Source organism: Taurulus bubalis (genome assembly GCF_910589615.1).
Source record: "Taurulus bubalis genome assembly, chromosome: 7".
NCBI lineage: Eukaryota > Metazoa > Chordata > Actinopteri > Perciformes > Cottidae > Taurulus > Taurulus bubalis.
Genome location: NC_136595.1, coordinates 12,981,471 through 12,998,089, shown reverse-complemented (window position 1 = coordinate 12,998,089; position 16,619 = coordinate 12,981,471). Strand labels below are relative to the sequence as shown.

The window sequence follows — 16,619 nt, the reverse complement described above, 5'->3', positions numbered from 1 at the left end:
CTTCAATTACACACAAGTAAACACTTGTTGTATGCCTCTCACATGTATGTGTATCTCATTTTTACCGACCTTCTCTGAGTAATGATCAGCAGCTTTTATAGAAACAGGTGCTGATCGCCTCTGGCGACCATGAATATTCATCAAGCTCTGTTTCTCGAGGTGTTTGAATGTCTCTGTATAGGCTTTTAAAATGGCTGCAGGGACATATAGAGCATCCTCTTCCTTAAACTATTTCATTCTGGGTCTCTTATGACCACGGCATCACGTTGTTGGCTAAGCCCAACTACGTGATTTGATTCATTCTACTTTGAGTAAAAAAAAAAATTTAAAAAACTGCAGCCAGATGTAGTGTGCCGGTTTAACGTTAACGTGTGACAGCGTGAACTGAACCAGACTGGGGGTTTATGGCATGTTTCATCACGTTACGTTTTTTCCAAGCAAGACTGAACTGTAAGAGAACATGAAGTAACTTTAACGACAATACACAACGCAAACACGTTAGCTAACGTGATAGCAAGCTGACTAGCTCCTAATTAAAAACAAGTTTGAGGGAAATGAAGACGCTGGAGACATCTTAACACTGATTGGCCAAGACTCGACACGTCACATCAAAGATGTTCTATTTTTGCGAAGATCACAACCTTTTCTCTGTCTCACTCCAATCTCAGACACGCTGGCAGGCCAGTTGCTCTGCTCAGCTCTTTTTTTTTTTTTCTCTCCACGACTTATTGAATGGCGTAATAATCGGGCGACACAACGAATCGATAATGAAATTCATTGCCAACACTGTTGATAATCGATTTTATGGATTCGTTGTTGCAGCCCTAAGCAGGATCAATGAGAGGATAGTTCTGGGTGAGACTCCTCGTGGCCAGCCGACCCCTCTGGATCGATTTACCACTTGCTGATCCAAATATTAAAGTAGTAAAGATAATCCATCAAATGTAAGAAAATTATGACATTTGTCTTTAATTCGTGAGTGAAGTCAGTGGTGTGTGTGTGTGTGTGTGTGTGTGTGTGTGTGTGTGTGTGTGTGTGTGTGTGTGTGTGTGTGTGTGTGTGTGTGTGTGTGTGTGTGTGTGTGTGTGAGGGAGGGGGGGGGTAAGCAGCATCAGGTTCCTGCTCTGAGGCTCAGTGTGTACCTGCATGTGGTACGAGGTAGAGAGAGGTTCGGTCATAAGATGATGTGATGAGTTCACGACCAGACGAGGAAGAATGAGAGTCGAGGAATTATCAGAAAATAAATGGAGGGGGACAACTGGGCTTTCATATGGGGTAAGAATACACCAGGAGCATTTGGGTTGTGTTTTTTTGGGGATAATTGTATGTGCACTGCCCACTTTCCTTACAGGATAAATTATGTCATGTTTAAAGATCCTGCTTTTGCATTTGAGACTTTTATTTTCATAAAAATACAGCAACGTTTCTTAATGCTGAAACACACTCTCCCACGTGTTGCTTTAACAACACAGTCATCGTTTGTACTGTTGGTCAGTGAGCAGCTCCATTGGAGCAGCTGTTGATCCGTTGCCTTGGTGAGCCTTGTGGAATTGGATCTCCCACGCTTAAATGAGCATTATGGATTGAAGTTTTGTATATTATCAGCTGTGTGAACTATAACGGGTTCCTCTGTGCAAATTATTGGCGGACTGATTTTCACAGTGCTAATGATTTTTTAATTTCCAGAAGACGCCTTGAGTATTGCAAGGCTGTCTGTCCATCTGCGATGACCATGAACACATTTTCAGAGTGGAAAGACAGTGTGTGCGCGATGCAGCCATTCACTCAATAATACATAAAAGAGTTGAGTCCGGATGATAGATGCAGCACAGCTGACCCTCGTCTACCCTTTAACCCACCCACAGATATCGGCTTTTAGTTCGGCCTTTGGTGTCCCTTCATGCAATAATTCACCCTTTTTCTCTTCCTTTCCTCAGGATTGAAAAAACGTACCAGGAAGGCCTTCGGGATACGGAAGAAAGAGAAGGACAATGACTCCACGTAAGTAAATATCCAAAGAGAAAAAATATATATATTTGGCAGGTAGATCTGTAAAATAAGTATGAACAAATACAGGATTAGTACAGGTCTAGTCAAATAAGTTGATCAGAGCTGATTCCATATATACAAGCATGCAACGAGCGTAGCATATGCAGTGCTTCTGACATTGTTTGTTTGCAAACAGCCAATGATATTTCTGTTAAATCTTTGCAGAAATGTTCTGCAATTTTGCAAAATAAGGCTTAATTTATCAGTTAAATCACTTCCCAAGTACTTGGGCAGCTTGCTGAATCTCTGTAATCGTGATAGTTTTCCAGGGATGTTTAGTCAATTTGTAACTCTGCATGAGACACTTTCCGTAAAAGGTTTGTGTGCTGACCTATGAGTGAATGAGTGTGTGGGTGTGGTAGCGTGCCGTGAAAAGGTTTTCCTTGAATACCCCTATTAAATATTTTGACTTGAATAATTAGCAAAGCACTTGATTTTAAAGAGCTCACATGTTAAGTGAATTTCATGCTGTCCTTTCTTCGCTCTGCTTCTTTAAATCCTCACAGGGGGTCCCCAGACAGAGACAGCGGTGTAAGTAACAGAAAATATTACTATTTACCATTCACTCTACATGTGTATAACTGGAGGAAATCAAGACTGGTGATTTTGAGTTCATTATTTATTTTCTGTGTTCTCTTTACTTGCCAGGAACCCCAAGAGGTTGAATCGGTACTGACCTCTGATCCCTAGTCCTTGTGGAGTAGATTAATCCTTAGAATAGTTGGTATATAGTAGAGCTTAGACTGGTTATAGACATCACAAACAGCTTTAGCTCATCAGTCAGCCTCCAGCTTCAGCTATAGTTTCATTAGCAGTCTCTCTGTGGAGGCTTTGAGGGAACAGGATATCCCCCTTAGTCCTTTGGAGAAGCTTGAGGAGATTTAAATCTTGAAATATTATCCAGCTCTGTTGGATGATTAGCAGCATGTTGGGATAACAACAATAATCATCCTTATTATCCAATCATTAGTGACCAAGCAGAGATAACAGATCAAATAGAGGAAAATAGGGATCTGTGTGACAGTAGCTAACATAGAAGCACATCCAGTAGTAGAGCAGAATATACTGTACCTTCAATGTCTGCTGGGATTTTAATCAAAGTGTCTCTCTCCTCTCAGTCTCAGAAGAGGACCAACGGGGCCCCTAATGGCTTCTACGAAGATATTGACTGGGAAAGATATGTAAGCGATAGGATTATTATTTTATGCTGATGTTCACTTCAATCACTTTGGTCACTTTAATTACTTCAACTGGTGCAATATAAATACATGTTTATTCTGTCAGTATATATAATACTGCTATTGTGGATTCTTTACTGTTTTATTACTGTTTTGCTGTTTATTTATATTACTTGTTTTTTATTTCATTTTACTATGTGTCTCTTGCGGCTGTAATCCTGCAATTTCCCCACCGCAGGACTAATAAAGGATTATCACATTTGATTTTATCTTATTTTATACAGTGGTTCAGCTTTGTCGCCACCAACTCGGCCTCAAAATTACTGCCTGTTTTTATCTGCATTGAATGAGTGTATAGTATTGATCCATTTTATTGAGAAATGTGTGCGCTATAAAATTTGTAATCAAAGCATGAAATGAAGTTGGTTTAACTTTCATAATTTGATCATTAAATTGCTTGCATTTGAGATCCAGATTATGGCTTTGTCGTTATGCATTTCGCCATATTGCATTTGAACAGGAAACCTAGCATCTAAGTCGACAATTCCGCACATTTTATCAAGATTCTACTTGAACCAAAAGCTTTTTGTATGTCAGCATTTTATTGGCATACAACTAATATCACAGTAGTGTGTGACTGATGACATCATACAAACATTTAAAGAGATTTACACTCCGTCACTATTTGTGTTTCAGAACTCTCCTGAGGTGGATGATGAAGGCTACAGCATGAGACCTGATGAGGAGTCAGAAGAGGGAGATATCCTCTGCACTGCTTGATTTGTCATTTGACGGGATTCATGTTTTCTTTGACTCGGCTAAATTACCTTGGCTCGCCAAAAATAGATTGCTTCCAAATCCAGTCCAGGATTTGTTAAATTGGTGCACACTGAAAAGAGATTAGTTTGAATGTGATTTATTTTATTGGAGGATGCATTTAATTATCTCTCCAATTCAGTTGAGTCTGCAAAAGAAATCTACATGACTAAATATCCCTGTTTTTAACAGAGAAATCCACCTCAGATACAGTGATGACAAAGTGTGTCAAATGCTCATCAAAGTATAGAAGTATTACATTTACAAAGATCTAAATAAAGGTTATGAGGCCGATGTATTTATCACTTTGCAATTACCTCCTCAGTAGGTTGAAAGTTTTATTTGATTTAGAGTTGGATGCACCTTCATCCTGTGGCACCAAACTTTAAGTTCTACAAATCCTGGACAACATTCATTTAACTTTGGAGACTTTGATTTCCTTGACGCTGCACTACCGCCAACCATCAAAAAGCCCCACTTCTTTTCCTCTGACGAGTCGGAAGGAGAGGAGGACCACAGGAAAAAGTTCAAAATCAAGATCAAGCCGCTGCCGTCCGATCGCGTAGCGTCTGTGCCCTCGGTCGACGAGCTCAAAGCCTCCATAGGCAACATTGCCCTGTCCCCGTCTCCTATGGTGAGTAGCTCTGACGTCACTGCCCTCTCTTTAACAGGCGGCGGTCTATCAGTGTTTAGATGGTGATAATGTGTGTGAATCACTCCTATTTTTTATCGCCATCCTCTTCCATTGTATTTTTACATATAGAGAGATTCAGTGGGATGTGGCCGTGCATGTGTGTGTTTTCCACAGAGATGCTGCATGATGTTGTGTGTGTGCTACTATCTTTCTCTATCTTTCCTACTTTATCTCACTGTTTTTTTTTAGCTAAGGATGGGAGCTCTTAACGAGTCACTACTTTGTTGTTATTTAGATTTTTTTTTTAAATTAAACTTTGAATGGGTATCTGCATAACAGAACTAGTTTGTTTTAATGAGCCAGTATGCAACAGTACCTGATATATCTGGTTTGAACACACAATCCATGTGTCTGTAATGAGCAAGGTCAGCTAATTTATATGATGGGTTGAATTAGTTAATTTATGAAGCTTGTGGTACTCTGTGACCTCAGTGTTATCACATTGAGTCCGGTGTTGTTTAACACCAGACAGCTGCCCGCCACGACAGAAACCCCAGAACAGCAGCTAGGTGTGAAGCTCTTGTTTAAGGTCAAGCAGCTTCGTTGATGAGTCCAAATTCAAGCACACATTCCCTTCACACAGCCTGTATTCAACAGAGGCACTCCAAAAAGAGGCCTCCCCTGCCTACCCATAATTCCTTTCTTCCCCAGCGAGGATAGTTAGCTTGAGTGTCCATCTTGAATAATTCAGGTAGGAAAGTGGGCACGTGAACCTGTGTGTCGGTGTTTTGCACAGTGAGACTGCTTGTGGTCATTTGAGCTTCTGCATTGAATAATTTAATCCAGCCTCTGTGTGTGTTTACCCACTGGCTTTGTTCATCTATCTGGTGTTGATAACGGTTAAATAGATAATGGTTGTGTTCATGTGTGGAGTAGATGGGAGACATTGGTTGTTTCTTTCCATTTTGAGGTTTTTTTCTCACAAATGCAACTCTGAGATCATTTGCTTTTCAACAGAAAAGAAATAGAAAATAGTTTTTACAAAGCCTTAATTGTTAAAATCATTCATTTTGAAAAAAATAACTATCAAGAGCAAGTGTGTTAGTTCCAGCTTCTTACATTTGAGAATGTATTGCTTTCCTCAGTTTTCTATCTATGTAAATTGGATGTTTTAATTTGAGACTGTTGGATGGACAAAACAAGCAAATTACCTTAGGCTCAACACATTTGTGATGGCCATTTTTCACCAGTTTTTCTTGGTATTTTATAGAGTTACGGTTTAGTCAATTAGTCAGAAAATAATCAACAGATCAATTGATAGTGAAAACAAATGTTAGTTACAGCCCTGTTATATGACAGATTTGGTTTTGGGCTGTTATGCACTGTAGTCACTTAATCCTGGTGGGTTTCTTCTGAGATCAGGACACGCTATCTGAAATAAGTTTCACTTAACATCTTCTTGAAATTCATCTATGCAGTCAAGTAAACTCAATGTTAACCAAAATCATGACATTGTAATTGCTGGCCTGTACTTGTGATTACGCAACTGCCACATTCACCTCTCCTAGTTCAAATTAGCATCACGTTTGCCTCGGCACAGCTTTTCCCTCACAAATAAATTACTTGAGTCCCACAGTCACTCCCAGTCCCTGGCAACTCTGGGTAACCTTGGACTGAGAATAAAATGGTCTGATGAAAAGAGGAAGAGGGTCCAAATGTTAACAGGCCTACAAAAGCAAACGCTACTTCTTTCCACTTCTTTCCTTCTCCTTAAACTGATCCAGTAAAACTTTATCCCAGACTAAAACATTTATGACTTCTTATTTTCAAAAACAAGACACTTGACAACATTCCACTGTCATTTGAATAATCATTGAGATGCCCTCGACTAATACCTGAGACTGCATGTTAGTGCTCTTGCTCTTCATGTTGGTTTTCCACATATTAATATGACAGGCTCTTACCCCAGATATGGAGCACATACCTAGTATCATGCATAGATACTTAGTTTTGAATTTATAGGTTTGCATGAGCTTAATTTCTGTTAATATTCAAACTCTTCCACCCCCTCTATATGTCTCTCGTTCTCTGGCTGCCTAATGATACTAACCTCTGTAGAGGAGTCCGGTAAGCCTTTGCTTTGCATGCTGTTGTGTTTATAGCTCTGTGTTTCTGAGAATAGGCTTACTACAAATGACTAGAGTGTAATAATTATAGGCTTTATTATCAGCCCATCATGTATACGACAATGTTATGCGCTTTCTCTGTTGGTGGGTGTGTTTCATTGTGGTGATGTGCAGAATACTTCATGTGCATGTGTGTGAGTGCTCAGCATTTTCATGGCACATGTTGATTTGTTTGCCCTGGTACTTACTTTGAGTACAACGGAGTTAAGATGTGAGAGACTTAAAAATAAACGGTATTGCATCGCATAATATTCATCCTTTGTCTTACTGGCATTTAAATTAGAAGGGCTTAATTGAGAAGACAAACGTCTTATTTTTATAATGAATACCTCATGTGCCATTAATGTAGCCAGCCACAGGGAGTCCCCTCCCTGTTCTGATATGATCTGCCCATGTAACAAAATGTGTCATTACTCTAGCACCAAAAGAAAAGGTAAAGGCAATATTGAATTTCTAAAATTAATCTTCAGATTCTTTTACATCTCCGATTTTAAATTGCATCACATTGTTTTGATTGGTCAATTTTATACATTCGCATTTACAGTATGCACAACTATTTGTGTGTTGAAAACTGGAGCCATGTCCCTGACGGAGGCTAAAAGGTCACAGTGTGTGGCTGAACTTTACATACAGCAGGGAGACAATGATTGGTTAAGCTTATGACAAACAGTGTTGCGCTGTGTCCTGCACCAATTTACCCAATGAAATGAATCCCTTCCACCAGCATGTCCCACCCCCTTGTTGCATCACTTTAATCACTCATGGCTCACTGCACAACTGGATCGAGCACAAGAGTGAGGGATGGAGGGGAGATGGAGGGGAGATGGAGGCTTGATGCGAGACGGAGGTGACAAAGGCTGATGGAAAGATTTCACCAGAAATTAAAGGGGGTGGATGGGGGACTAAGAAACTAATAAGGACAAAATGGCAAACATTATATTGTTTTTAACAAAAATTATCAAATAAAGAGAAAGGTATAGAGATAAAGATACAAAAAGAGAAGGGACTGATTTTAACCCGCTCATCAAGCTTTTTGGCTGTTGAATGTCACAGCAGGTTCATAGATGACATTAGAGATTCAGGCAGATATTGTCATCATCAGAAGAGGGGGATGAAGGTGTTAACACAGACACACAGATCAGTAAAAGTCCTCCTCGGCTGTATCCTAATACCCACTTGCCTTATTAGCTTGGAACTATTGAACTATCTGCATTTCTGTTCAAAAATCCATAAAGCTGCACAATAAATTTCTCATAAAATCTAAGACTGATGAGCAAATAGCGCCCTCTTCACAGACATGTACTCTTCCTGATCGCCAAATCTGACCGACCAGTCCAAACCTTTTCTTCTCCTCAGGTATAGGATGTCTGCTTTACTGATCTGTCACTCTCTGACCAGGTGTCTCTTCTCTATTCCCTTTTGCTGGTCACAGAGACGTAGCCCGGTAAGTGTCCTTTTCTTTCCGGCTTCCTGGGTTCAGGCAAACAAATATGTCACATTCTTGTGTTGCCCTTTTGCTCCTCACCTTGTCCTTGGAGTCGGTTGAATAAGAAGAATGCGTAGGTGGGTTCAGTGTCTGAGGCGACGGGTCAAAACTGTTGGCTAATTTGTTTTGACATTAATATTTAAACATATAAATATAATATATTATTTTCCAGATTCTCAAGATTGCTAGTGTGCTTGTTTTTCTTCTTGAATGGCTTCATGCTTGGTCTCTATTGTGGGAGGAAATGTGCACTTTTGACAGCTGGACTCTTTGATGTCTTACTTCAGTCACTCCCCATCGCCGTGTCTTCTCATCTCAACAGCTACCCTCTCCTTCGCTCCCTCCCTCTCCTCATCTACCCTCTGCCTCTCCTGGCCTCTTGTGTCCCTCATAGGGCGAATTCATACATATGCGCACATAGACACGGGTGTCACAGCTGGAGAGGCAATATTATTGTGCTGTTGCCTCTTCAACAGCAAAACTCATTCCTCTTTTAACTTTCTCACATTCCAATTGTATCAGGCTCAATCCTTCTCTATTACCAGGGCTGGCTTCTTACTTCAAAGGCATGTTTTTAAAGCTTTCCAATATTTATTTTTGTCTGTGACGCCTCAAACCGCTGCTCACAGCACAGTTAGGTCAGCATTTTTTGGAGTCTCCTTAATTTAAACTGTATCCCTAACGATGGATATTTTGCTGTTCCATATGCACACAGGTGATTTGTTAGAACTGTCTGTGCCATATTTCACTGAATGTGCAGTGTTAAATGAATCACTTACAAAGCATAATAAATGCTATTTACAGTTCACTGCAAACAGTATTTCCATTTGGGGGTGGCCTGGGGGTTTGGCACTGCGGGCCGCAGTGTCCCTGGTTTGTGTCCAACCTGTGACCTTTGCTGAAACTCATTCCCAATCTCTCTCCTCTCATGTCTCTTCTGTCTGCTGTCTAATAAAGGCAAGCTTCTTCTCGTAGTAGAATCTTTCCTGCACTGCAGTGTTTGTGTGTTAGTAAAGCCTACTCCGCTGTAGTTAGTAGCTGCGCAGGCTGTTCCACGGGTCTCCTCAGATTAAGTCAACCTGAGGCTGAAGTTCATCCTCTGACCTTCACTACTGTACAGTCTATATCAGTGTTCTGTTTAAACCACTTTGCTTTCTGTATTAAAAGAAACTATTGATTTGCTTGGACTGTCATACATTTACATCTTATCGTGTATTTGCAGCGGTTTGACATATGTAGGATTTTAGTAACATTATAGACAAATGCTATTTGAAGTGATGCACCATTTTACTTGTTAGTGACTATTTGTGTTTTTACATTTTACTGTCAATTTCTTCATGTTACAGGGTTTGAAAAGGAACACATCCAGTAAGTATCATTCTTAGGCCAGGTTAATTTTTAATAATTGTGAATTGAATGTGATGCAACGGTCACATATGCTATACTAATTTAATTATGCTTCCAGCTGAGGAGTTTGCCAGACCGAGACGTGTCGTCCCTACTTTACCCACAGTGGCCCCCACACCAGCTCCAGCGCCACAGCTCCCCAGGTACGCGGGTTTATGTTAAGGTGCTATGTGTATCATAGTTTGGTCAGTCCATCCAACCATGATACATTCTGTTATGGTCGGATAGGCCTGGCATTTAAAGCTCAGCCAACCAACGACTTTATGCAGCTATTAGTGAGGTAAAAACTGCATCACTTTTCACTTTATTAACTTCACTTTATTTAACAGTCTTTTAATATCACTCGGGTGTCACCGGCATCTAATGCCATCACTTATGTTGTCTTACTTAAACATTCTGCATATGACTGATGGCTTTCTACCATCAGCTGTCTATCTTAGTTTCATTGGGTAGGGACCCTAACTGGGGTGTGGAGTTACTTTAGTTTACATTCTATAAAGAAAAGCCTTGATATCAGGAAAAGAAGGGAACTTATTTGATTCATTCTCTAGATATAACAAAAGGCTGTGATATAAACATGTTATGTTGAGCTTCCAACTTAACAGCTGACAAACACAACTACCGGTAGATTTTATTATGATTTCGCCCAACCTTTGCCATCCCACTAACACAGGGGTGTCAAACTCATGTTAGTGAAGGGGGCCGCATGCTGCCCAATTTGATCTCAAGTGGGCCGGACCAGTAAAATCACAGCATATTAACGCATACATAATGACAATATTTCTCTATGTTTAAATCATTGGTGAAGGTTTTTGGATGATAAACCCTATTTTAAGGTATTTTTACAATAAACTAGAAACATAAAGACCAAAAATTCAGACATCAGCCCACTGTTTACCTGCCTGGGCTCTCCTCTGCAGATTCCCTCGCAGTGGAGCAATATTTATAGTAATGTCAGTGGTCTAATGAATTCTGACTCTGGGTCAATGTATAGCGTGCCCTAGGGCTGGGCGGTATGGCCAAAAATTCATATCACGGTATTTTGTAAGATTCTGGCGGTTTCACGGTATATCACGGCATTTTGAGTTAACATGAGACCTAAGTAGCTCGGTCCGCTGCTCCTTCAGCTTCAAGCTGTGAACATTAAATGTTGATGCAATTATCCGCGGGCCAGACTGGACCCCCTGGCGGGCCGGATCTGGCCCGCGGGCCGTATGTTTGATGCCCCTGCACTAACATATTAGAGGTTTGAGACAAACATTGTGGTTATTCTGCTGGAGGGCCACTTGAAGCTTCAGTAATCTGCAGAGCTATCAATGTGTTTATCTACACAACAACACTGTGAGGTTTTGTGTGCTTTGGGAACATAAACATGTTCTTCTCGTATGAATGCTTGTATTACTAAGTTTATAGTTGTATTTATAGTTACCTCTACATAAGTAGTTGTTATGGTAGTTGTGAGAGCTATTTCTTATTGTCTACATGTATTTTTACATTTGTTCCAATGACTGTGTGTCTCTTAAAGACACACAGTCAGCTGTCTGTCCTGTACCATGAGTCAATGATTATTAATAATTAATGAATTATAATTAAAATAATACAGTTACCATGAAGAATAGAGACATCCATCAAATGTTTTGATACTAAGACGACAGTAGATTGACAAAAAAGTGTATAATTAGCCAATTAGTCTGAGTAGTATCGTGCTTTTGGTACATCTGTTTCTCAAAAGTGCAGGCCCTTCCTGAAATTATAATACATTTTGGTATCTTGTTCTATTCTACAGAATCCCGGTTCAAGGGATGTAATATTGTTTTATTCACATACCAAGTGGGATATGTATAAATTAAAAATACTTAAAATGTATTCTACCTGTTGTATGATAGAATTTATACCTGATATATGTTGTTTCCTGAAATGTACTTCCGTAACTGTTGTCACACAACGTCTTCTCTCATATTGACCTTTTTGACTGTTGCAGCAGTCAACCATCACCAGTCTCTGAAGACACCACAGACTTATTTGGGCCTCCTTTAGAAACAGGCTTTGGAGAACCTAAAACTGAAGGTAAGCCTCCTCGCTGTGTCTTTGTCACTCTGCGTTTCTGTCTCTTTACACGCCTCTGTGTATGTCTTTGTGTCTGTTTTTAGAATATGTTTGTGTTAACGGTTGTTACCAGTGTTGTTGTTTTGTCAAACTATGATAGCAACAGAATACGAAAAGGCTTTCTGAACAAACACTTATTGTCTCTTTAAAGCTGCCAGCTAAGCCCTGCTTGGCTGTCGTAGCACACACCCTCTCTCACTCTCCTCCTCCCACCTCTCACCTATTTCTCTAACATCATTGTTCTTCCCTCAGGCTCACTGGGCAGTTGTGGATTCACTCCATCTGTCTTTGCGAAGGTCAAAGTTGAAATTGGTCATGTTCATGTGCAATGTGCAGCTTGTTAATATGCAGACTCTGTCACCTGCTCTCAGCCAATCCAGTAGGATTTAGTGGTCCAGGCTGTGAGGGAGCTCCTAGCTGTTATGCAACTGCCATGTCAGGCATAACTAACATCAACTCGACAAATTCCCTTTATACATCCATTCAGACATAAAAAACTGCTCTGTTTGTGACAACTGGTAACTTTTTATTTCCTGACTCATTTTGGTTCCATCTTCACAAGATCATAAAGAGAAGGGGTGTGTAATATAGATAAGTTCTTTCACCACGGTACATGTCATTTTACACACTGTTTCAAGTTGGTGCAGCTTCCTCGAATTAATACAGTCTCATACGACCACGCTGCAATAAAGCCTGTCCTCATGGAATGTATTATCAGTACTTCAAGGTGATTTTAATATTGTTGTCCACTCCATTTGTAATGGAGATAATACTGTATGTATTACAATCAGTTGCCAGTTTATTAGGTACTTGTAGATAACACTTTTGCATTTTCATACAATGCTCTGCAATACGTCCTACCTTCATAAGGTTTCTAAAGTTTTTCTCAGTTTTTGTTGAAACTGTTTCAGAGAGACTTAATGGTCATTTTGAAGGTTGTAGTTTGAAGGTAGCATTTACAGCAGACCTGTTGTTTTCGACCGCTGAAGTTGTAGCTCGGTGTACCGAATAAACTTCCACCTAATGCTTCTTTGAGAACCAAAGGGTCAGAAACCTTTACATGTTTTGGCTTTAATGCACCTGACTTGGCCTGTTCTGTCCCCTCCTTAACGTAGTTGATCTCTCTGAGTCCGATCCTTGGGGGGCTCCTCTGTCAGAGCCTGAATCCTCTTTGACAAGATCCTTCCCCACAGGAAGTAAGTTTTATAATTCTGTGCATATTGTGCCACACTTCTTCTTCTCCTTGGAATGACTGCACAGATCCATCAGCTTACCTCATGAACCGCATCATCATCGTCATCTGACTAACAAACAGACTGGCATACTGAACCGATCAAACACACGTGTGGCAATAACACTCTGCTTTCTCATTACATGTTTCATGTCATCAGCTATTTCACACCCAAAGGATTTAATGCTGGTTGTAGTTTATTATGGGAGCGTTCAGTGCCTGTCTCCCATTCTGCACCAATCCATTCTCCCTTGCTACCTCCTTGCATCTGGAATGGTGGTGACTGAATGTGCTTTGCTGCATGGTTGATGATTTGTGGGCCAATCCCTTCTCAAGTTGTTGATGTTGTTGGGTTTGGCAGGTGTGGTAAAACCTGTCATGTTTTGATCAATGCTTTTGTTGCAAGAATATGTGTTTTAGGCTAATCTATGAAACAATACTTTTTATTTGCAATAATCAGCATTGTGTGCAGCTCACCAAAAATTGCATTGACAAGAAAAGTCTTCAACAACATGAATTAACTTTATACAAGCAAGACTTATCAACAATCACTGAAGTTTATTTGGAAATAATTTCTTGTTTTATAGAACCATTCATTTTGGCACTTTTTTATTGCAGCTCCACCTCCACTTCCACCCAAGAATGTCCCAACCTCTCCCCCTTCGACTGGCCCGACCTCTCCAGATGGCGCTGGTAAGAGCTCCTCATCTATTTCTGCCTTCTGTTATATCACACCTCAGGATAAAACCTTTACATTTGATCTCAACAGCGCTTTTATCGACAACTTTCTGGCTCTATCTCTGTCAGTCTTTCTGTCAGTCAGGTTTTATCTCTGTGTGTAAACTTACTGAGCACCTTTTCAAACTCTGCCTTTGCCTGGTCACTTGTTGTCTCTGTTTCAGAAGTGTCAACAGAAGCAGATAGTTCCACCAGGAAGCCTTCAATAGCTGACTTGGACAACATTTTTGGACCAGAACAGCCTCCCCCTGTTGGCGAGGATACGGGTGACACATGGGTCTGCTTCAGTGCAGAATCTTCTGACCGGCCACCTCTACCAGAGGAACCAGCACCTCCCCTACCGGGCTCCCCTCCTCCACCTGAATCTCCTGCTCCAACCTTACCTACATCGCCACCTCCTCCAGAAGACCCTGCACCACCTCTCCCTACACCCCCTCCCCCAAAAGAAGAACCTGTGCCCCTTCTCCTAACCTCCCCATCTTCCTCAGTGGAGCCCACTGCACTTCCCGCCCCCTCATCTCCTCCTACCCCAGAGTTCCGAAATCTCTCCACCTCTCCACCACCTGCACCTCCAAAGGAGCTTGCGTCTCCTCCCATTTCTTCTTCCCCTCCTCTTGTCTCCCCCTCCAGCGTCCCACCAGCCCCTGCTCCAAAAGCAAGCACGCCTCCTGCTGATGGACCTGCAACATGCACCCCTCCTGCTGATGGACCTGCAACATGCTCCATCCCACCGCCTCTTGTTCTGTCTCAAGAGGAGCAGCCCAAGAACACAGACTTCATCCAATCCAAAGAAGATGGAAGTGAAACTGTCACCTCGCCCAACGATGCCAGCCAGGGGAGCCGGAGTACGCCTCCCCCACCTCCTCCCCCTACATATCGGACGGTGGTGTCGTCACCGGGTCCCACATCTGGAGCTGGTGGTTCAAATAGTGGTGAGTAGTAGTCCATGACTCTAGTCTATAGAGGGCAGGCTTTTTTAGAGCTTAGATTGATTGTAACACAAATGGAATTATGAAAGCAAAGAGACAATGTCCTGGTCATCACACCAGCCAGGTGACTTTCCATATCAAGAGCATCTATACAAATGCAGTTAGGCAGGGATTTAAAACAATGTTTAAATTGAATTTCAATGCATTCCGCCATCTTTGTTGTTACACTTGCACACAATGAATCGCAAATCTACATTGTAATTGATCCTTGGAAAAGAGGTCATGTGTTGGCCCAGTTATATGAACTCCACCATTCTGTTGCAGAATTGTTATGTTAGCACAGGTTGTTGTTCTGATTGACTCATATTTAAAGGTCAGACTTCACTCTTTTCGAACTTATTCATTTTTATTGCACATACAGGAGTTATCAACCAGTCCTGCCAGAAGGATTAATTTTAAGTATGAACATTTCAACTGTCTATAATGCAGCTGAAAAAATTAATCTTCTGGAAAAAATGTATGAACCAGGGATCCAAACAGAGACCATAACAAAGACTGTGAATACATAGTCTAAATACAAGGGAAAACACCAGTACAATTTAGGCTAGTCGTTCACAAAAGAAAGTGTGTGACCAAGGATGTTTTGAAATCATTTTGGGGGTTGCAGCTTTAGGAAAATCTTAATTGTCAGTTGTAACAGATACTCAAGGTGGCTAAAACAGGAGGTTGTGTGTTCTTAATTCTTTATAGAGGTGTGCATCCCATGTTTGTATTAAAATAATACACTCCACAGTTACATTCTTTGCATAAAAATATATTTTCATAATAGAAATGGGAAATATGTGTCTGATTATGTCCATCCTGCATTTATACTGTAGCTGTTTCTACACTATTCAGCGTCTTAAAACACAGTTCTGTTATATAATCCCTATCTGTCACTGTGCTGCTCTGCAGGTTCCTCCTCTCCGGTGCGACCTGCCACTCCTTCGTCAGTCAGCCCCACCCCACCACCACCTCCACCCCGCCCCCCTTCACGGCCTAAACTTCCGCCAGGGAAACCAGCTGTAGGAGATGCAGTAAGTGTTACAGTTATTACATTTTCACTACTAATTCAGATAGTTGTGTTTTGGTATTTTGCCAACTATTTAGTACTGATTTACCAATGCTGTGTCACTGTTGCAACAAGTTCTGGTCAGTTAATACCTGAGGACTTCACGTCTCACGTCATCATTGCATGGACTAGCAGGAAGCCTTCATTGCAAAGCCAAACACAACTGTACAACTTGCTTATCGTAAAATTTACTTTGATAAATTTTTCCAGGTTCAACAAAGTTGTGACAATCAGAGCCTGATCTAATTACTTGAATTTAGTTTTTCTGGTTAAATATCTTGACCAAAAACAAAACAGCAATGGTATAACATTCAATCAAAATATTTGTTTTGTCTGTTCAGAATCGTCCGTTCAGCCCGCCGATCCACTCTGCCAGCCCGCCTCCCATCGCCCCGTTGGCGCGGGCCGAGAGCACCTCCTCCATCTCCTCCACCAACTCCATGAGTGCCGCTACCACCCCGACCGTCAATAAAGAGCTCTCCGTGTCCGTGTCAGGTGTGTGATCCCTCAACTGTCACTGAGCGGTGCAGCCTGTCCTCTGACAGCTGTGCTCACAGGCGAGAAGTGTTAGCGGAATTTACCCTTTCCATGTTTAATATTAAAAGTTCATCATTGATTTTCTGAACTGGCCCTGTCCTTCCTTGCGCTCAGAGTTTTTTTTGGATGTGGCATGCAGTTTTGTATTTATTTATTTATTTATTTAATAGTGTCAGTTTCCTGGCAATGATTGTCTACTAATAACAGTAAT

At 41.1% G+C, this 16,619-nt stretch overlaps 1 protein-coding gene across 1 annotated transcript in view; it reads left to right on the top strand.

Moving 5' to 3' along the window:
* Positions 1 to 16,619, top strand: part of sgip1a (SH3GL interacting endocytic adaptor 1a) — a gene marked incomplete at both ends in the record, with an annotated part of 64,088 nt that overhangs the window by 38,495 nt on the left and 8,974 nt on the right. The window contains 15 exons of the mRNA XM_079221568.1: positions 1,938 to 2,001; positions 2,556 to 2,580; positions 2,698 to 2,718; positions 3,168 to 3,230; positions 3,924 to 3,973; positions 4,482 to 4,677; positions 8,296 to 8,307; positions 9,696 to 9,717; positions 9,815 to 9,899; positions 11,738 to 11,823; positions 12,978 to 13,058; positions 13,712 to 13,786; positions 13,996 to 14,763; positions 15,715 to 15,836; positions 16,213 to 16,366. Coding sequence (XP_079077694.1) covers positions 1,938 to 2,001; positions 2,556 to 2,580; positions 2,698 to 2,718; positions 3,168 to 3,230; positions 3,924 to 3,973; positions 4,482 to 4,677; positions 8,296 to 8,307; positions 9,696 to 9,717; positions 9,815 to 9,899; positions 11,738 to 11,823; positions 12,978 to 13,058; positions 13,712 to 13,786; positions 13,996 to 14,763; positions 15,715 to 15,836; positions 16,213 to 16,366 — 1,824 coding nt within the window. The remainder of the gene's footprint in view (positions 1 to 1,937; positions 2,002 to 2,555; positions 2,581 to 2,697; positions 2,719 to 3,167; positions 3,231 to 3,923; positions 3,974 to 4,481; positions 4,678 to 8,295; positions 8,308 to 9,695; positions 9,718 to 9,814; positions 9,900 to 11,737; positions 11,824 to 12,977; positions 13,059 to 13,711; positions 13,787 to 13,995; positions 14,764 to 15,714; positions 15,837 to 16,212; positions 16,367 to 16,619) is intronic.